General features: G+C 33.1%; 1 protein-coding gene across 1 annotated transcript; it reads left to right on the top strand.

Moving 5' to 3' along the window:
* The first annotated feature begins 643 nt into the window (after positions 1-643).
* LOC130667349 (protein tolkin-like) lies at positions 644-1,915 on the top strand. Its single transcript, XM_057468861.1, has 4 exons — positions 644-954; positions 1,038-1,216; positions 1,317-1,550; positions 1,647-1,915. The coding sequence occupies exons 1-4, from the start codon at positions 644-646 to the stop codon at positions 1,913-1,915; spliced, it is 993 nt and encodes a 330-aa protein (XP_057324844.1).
* The last annotated feature ends 5,168 nt before the right edge of the window (positions 1,916-7,083 follow it).

Raw genomic sequence — 7,083 nt, 5'->3', positions numbered from 1 at the left:
TACTACGAAAGCAACTAAATCACGAGGTATTAAGACTCGACGCTATGCGAGCTGGGATTATCTACCTCACTTCAAAGTGTCCTGCAGGTGCAGTCACTATATAAGTTTTTAATCATGTCGTTAATTCGTGACTTTGAGTCACATGTCAGAGATGTAAAATGACATTACAACTTTTGTCTGAAAAGTCTTCTATATAGATATGTACATAAATGTGTGGAATATTTATTTGATGAATAAAAATGTTGCACGTATTATTAAGTTAATTATTTGGATTAATAAGTGTTAATAAAGACATTCCAATGACTGACTTTATTAAGCCAATTAGATCTTAAAAACAAATTTATTAAATGCTTCAAAATCATCCAATTTTGTTTTTAAATTTCAAAGTAACTTTTGATTGAAAATATAACGATCAAATTCTTGTCATTAAATTTAATGATTATTGCTAATGGCTACTCAAGATAAGTTCAAGAGTTTTATTATTAGATTAAGTTATCACACAGAAAAATATGATAGACTACACAGTTGAATTTACGTTGTCAATAAGATTTATGTTTTTCATATATTTTTTTTCAATTCAATGATTTTCATAAAAATGAAATTTCTATTGCACGTTTTTCGAATTCAAGTGTTATTTTTAATGATGTTAGCAATAAATTCTCATGTAATATCTGATAAGAATATTAATTATGATAAAGTTAATGTAACAGAAAAAACAGAATATCAGAAATCGCTCAACAGAACACAAAGAGCAATCGTTGTGTTAAATAAAACAAAACTATGGAAAGGAGGTATTATTCCGTATCATTTTTATCCAGTTGTTACTGGACCACAGCGAAGAATCATTAAAAAAGCAATGAGAAAATGGGAAAATAGAACATGTATTCAATTTGTTTTACGAAATAAAGAAATCCATGCGGATTACCTGCGATTTACGCAATTCGATGAATGCCCGTGAGTTCCTCAAAATTTATCTGATTACCCGATTTATAAACAAAGTATTTCGTTACGCTTCAAAATTTATTCTATGAATTTAGGTGTTGTTATGTTGAACAAAAGTATGCAAATACAACTAAGTTTATAGGTTTACATAATCATTGCTATAAACAACAAATCGTTCTTCATGAATTAGGACACGCTATTGGTTTTTTACACGAACATAATCATCCGGATCGTGATAAATATATTGAAATAAAGTATTTTAATGTTGATGCAGGTAAATGAAACCAATAAGTGGTATATGTCATTTTTTATAAACAGCAATATGAAAAAAAAATTCTTGTTATTATAAAAATATTTAAAATAATTTAAAACAGATCAATTCGACCAATATAATAAATATTCGACTGATGAAGTTGACACTTTGAGTCTACCATATGACTATCGTTCAATTATGCACTATGCTTATAATTTAAGTTCAACTGATCCGAAATCGAGAACGATAGTACCTATACCAAACGACCAAAATGAAAACTCACTGGTGGCAAATGATAATTTAGGAATTAGCAATGGAGACATAGCAGCTACAAATCTTCTATATGAATGTTCCAGTATATATTTATAAATAAAATTTACTTCATCAATTTTTTTGGAATAATGTTCTTGTAATAGTCTCAATAATTAAATCAAACTACATATTAATTCAGGTTGTGGAGAAACATTATATGAGCCTAGTGGTGCATTTGAACAACCAATTAATAACAATAACTTTACATCGAATGATGTCGAAAGGTGTGAATGGAGAATTAGAGCAGCTGAAGGCGAACGAATAAAACTTGAAATCACGTCATTGAAGATTTATCAGACTTACAATTGTTTATTCGATTACCTGGAAATTCGTAACGGGAATTCGCCAAATAGTCCTATTTTAGGTACTAATATTGTATACGATATTTATATATCCATTAAAAGTTGATTATATATATATATATATATATATATATATATATATATATATATATATATATATATATATATATACATTAGGGTGTTCCAAAAAAATCAAATAGTTTTTTTTAACGTCTTATGGGCTCAAAAGTTACTCGATATTATAAAAAATCTGAAAACCGCCTGACCCTGCGGGCCAGACCCTAGACTTTCCGCTGTTTTCGAGCTCAGGTAGCTCGAAAACATTATTACTTGTAAATTTTTGAGCTATTCGAGCTCAAAAATCTATTAGGCCGGTAAAACATACACGGAAAAAAATAATATGTCAAAATGACAGATATGGGAATGTCGAAATGACATGGGTAGATTTTGTTAGATTTACAGATAAAAACTGTCAAATTTACAGATATAATATGTAAAAATAACATAGCCATACTGTCAGATTTACAGATAATAACTGTCAAAAGTTACGCGGCTTCAAAGATCAACAGAAATTTAGTTTCCTCAGTATTAAATTTTTTTTTATTATTTTTCATTTTTATTCTATCAAAAAAAATTTTTTTCAAATTTTGGCAAGCACGTTTCTATAGGAAATTTAACCTTTCGTTACTCACGCTATGAGCGTATGACGCCGCCTTTTTGACTAAAATTGCAATAAAAATTACTGTATGGGTATTTGTGACTTTATACTTAACCAATTCTTTTTTTGAAATCTATATTTTTGTTAAATATGATTATAATTGATAAATATATATTTTAAATATAAAAAAAGTATATTTATGTATTACAAGAATGTGAAAAAGCGGCACAGTGCTCATTATGCGAGTTAAATCGTCGATCCAATTTTAGTGACCACGTTGCCAAACTTACTGTTGTTACTGTAAGAAATTATTCATTATAGCATTATAATTTGGCAACGTCGCATTTCCTTTAGCATGGACGGCACAGTGCTCGCCGCGCGATGAAAATCGTCAGGCGAGTGGACGTGAGTAACGAAAGGTTAATTTCCTACAAAAAGTATCAGATATCTTATATACGTCAAATGAATGAGAAAAAAGTTACAGGTCTTCAAATGTCAATGAAAAATGAAGTTCATTCTTCGTTGACATTTAAGTTCAAAAAATTAATATTTTTTTAACTTCACTTTTCGTTGATATTTAAAACCCTGTAACTTTTTTCTCATTCATTTGACGTATATATGACTTCAGATACTTTTTGTAGGAAATCAAATTTCTTACAAGAACGTGCTCGTCAAAATTAAAAAAAAATATTTCATTCAACGCAGGCCTGACTAAACGGCTGTTTACCGACCGGTGCAAAGAAGTTGAATAAAATCAAAATAGATGTGCTCGACTTTCACCGGAGTTGTGAAAAGTGAGTGGTGAAATGACATTTCACCACGCGTCTCAAGATTTTTAACTAAGCTCCATCTATTAAATACACCGGCACACAAAAAAAATTAAGTAGAATGTGAATTTGACCGGACCTACCTACGGGTACGTATTTTGGTCCGCTGAATCCGAATTCGAGGTCAGTTTGACCCCTACACCCTCGAAATTTCGAGAAAACTTCGAAAAACCGTAAAAATGATGAAAATCGGCAGTTTTAATGATAAAAAAATGTTTTGGAACTAAACTAAGCGTGATATTCATGTATATCGATCCGCTGAATATGAATCGAAACTTTATTAAGACCACGAGCCATTTTAAATGTGAAAAAATCACACAAAACTCTCGAAAATTCCGAAAAAATATAGTTTTCATGATAAAAAAACTTCTTCTGGTCCAATTCAGATAAAATTTTATATCTTTTGATGTCTTCAATTCGCATCTTAATTTTTTTAGTCTATTCAGCCTCTAAAGCTGGAAAAATTCGAAAAAATTGTAAAAATTACCATTCACAACAGAAAAAAAATTGATTGAACATGATTTAATGCCTGAAATAAATACTCTATAACGTAGATATATAAAATAACTTGAAATCTGTGAAAAACACAAGACATAAAAAGATAGAAAGAAACGATTTTTACAAATCCTAAACTTTCCTTCGTTTGTATCGCACTCTTTTATCCTCAAATGATCTTCGTAGTGGATTCCTCTTTCGTTTACGATTTTCTTCGGGTACTTCTCTTTTTAACATCCAACAAAAATCTGCCATCATGTTAACACTCCAATTTCCTTGGTATCTACTCTCCATTTCACTGATGTCTTGGTGAAAACGTTCTCCCTGTTCTTCGCTATAGTCTCCACAATTGTCAGGGAAGTGGTCAAGTTGAGAATCTAAAAAGTATAATTTGAGATTCATTTAACAACCCAAATTTTTGTAGTTTTCCAGCAATGCGTCAACTAAAGTGCTGTAATCCTCACTTCTGTTATTTCCCAAAAAGTTTTGTGAAACATTTTTGAAGCTTACCCAAGCTGCTTTTTCTGTGTCGTTCATTGTTCTTTCAAAATTTGTATCCTGGAATAAAGATCGTATTTGGGGTCCATCAAAAATTCCCTCTTTCAATTTCGCATCACTTATTGCAGGGAACTTTCCTCTCAAGTACGCAAAACAATCACCATCTTTATTCAGAGCTTTCACGTACTGTTTTATGAGTCTCAACTTGATATGTTGTGGTGGCAGCAAATATTTGGAAGGCTGAATTAAGGGTGGTCGTATAACGTTATGGGAACCTGGATTCAATGCAGATCTTGATGGCCATTCTTTTTTGACATAGTGATTTTTCCGGTCTCTGCTATCAAACAAACATAAATAGCAAGGATATTTGGTGAATCCCGATTGCTGACCTAAAAGAAGTGTTGCAATTTTGAGATCTCCACAAATTTCCCAGTTATGCTCTGAATATTTTATTTTTCCCAATACAATCTGTAAATTTTCATAAGTTTCTTTCAGTTTTGTCGAATGAGCTATTGGAATCAGCGCAAGTTCATTCCCAATATGAAGCAAAACAGCTTTAAGACTTCGTTTCGATGAATCGATAAAAAGTCTCCACTCATCGTCCTTATACGTGTTCGGTTTCAATTCATCAACTAAAGCGTTAACATCTGAACAGTATACCACCGAATTTTGATCGTCGTTCATAAAAAATTTCCGGAATTTTTTTTCCCTATTTCGATAGAATGTCACTGATACACCTTTAGCCAACAAATGTTTTTCTTTCAACCTTGACGCAAGTAATTCAGCTCCATCTTTCGGTAAAGCTAAGTCTCGAACCAGATCATTAAGTTCTTCTCGGCTAAACGTTTCAGGGTCTTTTGTTTTTCCGCCAGGTAAGTACTCTTCATCTTCTGAATATTCTTCTTCCGAACTTTTTTCAACTAGCGTATCGTCTTCTTCTACATCCATTTCTTCAACCGTATTAATTTCCTTGACAACTTCTATTTTTTGTGGCTTAATAGCTGATGAAACATTGGCGTATACAATTTTGTTTTTTGTATTCCAGGTGAACCCGGTAGTATCTGTCATACAGAAATAACAATTCTGTAAACCAGTTGGTGAAGACCATATCATTGGTATTGTGAATTTCAAGTTGTCCTGTTTCTTGTTTTTTTCCCACCGGGTTAACATCATGTTACATCGACTACAAATCGTATGTGGAACCCATGCTGAATCCAAATTAGTAATTTGGAGACCAAAACATTCTTCATAAATTTGTTTGATCTTATCAGATAACGATCTTCGATTCCTTTCCAAATTGAATTCCCCACAAATGTAACAAAATAAATCAGGACTTTTATTACACAGATGAGAATTACTTCTTGTAATAGTATAGTAATCTCCAGTAGCCAAGTTTCCCACTTCTGAAGAGCTGCAGTCGCTTGATGACGACGCCTGCGAGCCTGCTTTCTCACCCTGACCAGACGCCGATACTGGGGCTCCGACTCCCTGCATCGTAAAGTACTTATCACTTGTACCTGCCATGACGGCACACACGCCGTTAACTCAGGGAATCTGCCAGATGGTTCTGTTGCCCACCGTCGCCACGTGGAGATGCCCTGGTTACAGGCACAAGCAATTAAGTCTTCAAAAGTCAAAAACGAGAGTGAAAAAACCAAAAAAATTACTTTTTTCGGAATTTTGGAGGGTTTGTGTGATTTTTTTACATTTAAAACGGCTCGTGGTCTCAATAAAGTTTCGATTCATATTCAGCGGATCGAAATACATGAAAATCACGCTTAGTTTAGTTCCAAAACATTTTTTTATCATTAAAACTGCCGATTTTCATCATTTTTACGGTTTTTCGAAGTTTTCTCGAAATTTCGAGGGTGTAGGGGTCAAACTGACCTCGAATTCGGATTCAGCGGACCAAAATACGTACCCGTAGGTAGGTCCGGTCAAATTCACATTCTACTTAATTTTTTTTGTGTGATGGTGATATCGTAAGACTTCGTTAAACGACTTAAAGTTTTTTGTCAAAATCCATGTTGAACGGCTAGTACACTAAATATGGTTACTTCAAGTCATCATATGGGGAGTGGGTTACACCACGTGGTTGTGTTGTATTTATTTTGTTAATAAACATTGAAATTAATAATTCAAACATCCGAGTAAATTTTAAATCAATTAAATATGAATTCTGAATTCTGGAAGCCGATGGTTTGTTGTAATTTTGTGGGTGCACCGTGTCGCTAAACAGCCACAGACTTCGCTTCGCAGATAGTCATTAATCACGTAAATCAGGCAATTGTTGAATAAAATATAACAATGCAATATACTATTTTCATAGTCTTAACCCTTTCCCGGCTCGGAGTATCGGTGAGTCTAGGTGTGGGTCGGGTGGGGATAGAGCCAATTAAAGTCCGTTGTAAGGCTGTATGAGTGAAAGTTTAGTGGTGGTAGTGTAGACAAGCGCCCCCTTCTACCATTTTTCCGACCCCCTCTCTAGAAAATAGACTATAGCTCTCTCATTTTAAGAACAAGACGTACGATTCAAATTGAGAGTAGGGATTCAAGGTCGACCGGGAAAGGGTTAATAACGAAAAACTAAAATTAAAAATTTTCGCAGGTATTTTGAATGAGAAATGGGACCCCCCGCTGTGATAGCTCGATTTAAAAAATATCTGGCTGAAATTCGGTGAGGATTTTTTTTATAATATAAAGTAACTTTTGAGCCCATAAGATGTTAAAAAAAAACATTTGTTTTTTTTGGGACACCCGAATTTATATATATAGACTAGAATTCCAATGCGGCAT

This window comes from Microplitis mediator, chromosome 5 (assembly GCF_029852145.1).
Source record: "Microplitis mediator isolate UGA2020A chromosome 5, iyMicMedi2.1, whole genome shotgun sequence".
Taxonomy (NCBI): domain Eukaryota; kingdom Metazoa; phylum Arthropoda; class Insecta; order Hymenoptera; family Braconidae; genus Microplitis; species Microplitis mediator.
This window is presented reverse-complemented; position numbering and strand designations above follow the sequence as displayed.

What these genes read in the sequence shown, in the direction of transcription:
- LOC130667349 (XM_057468861.1), top strand. Translation starts at nt 644, where the DNA reads ATGTTAGCAATAAATTCTCATGTAATATCTGATAAGAATATTAATTAT. An exon ending in GTATTTTAATGTTGATGCAG is followed by an intron (nt 1,217 to 1,316) that starts GTAAATGAAACC and finishes AATTTAAAACAG; the next exon opens with ATCAATTCGACCAATATAAT. An exon ending in TCTTCTATATGAATGTTCCA is followed by an intron (nt 1,551 to 1,646) that starts GTATATATTTAT and finishes ATATTAATTCAG; the next exon opens with GTTGTGGAGAAACATTATAT.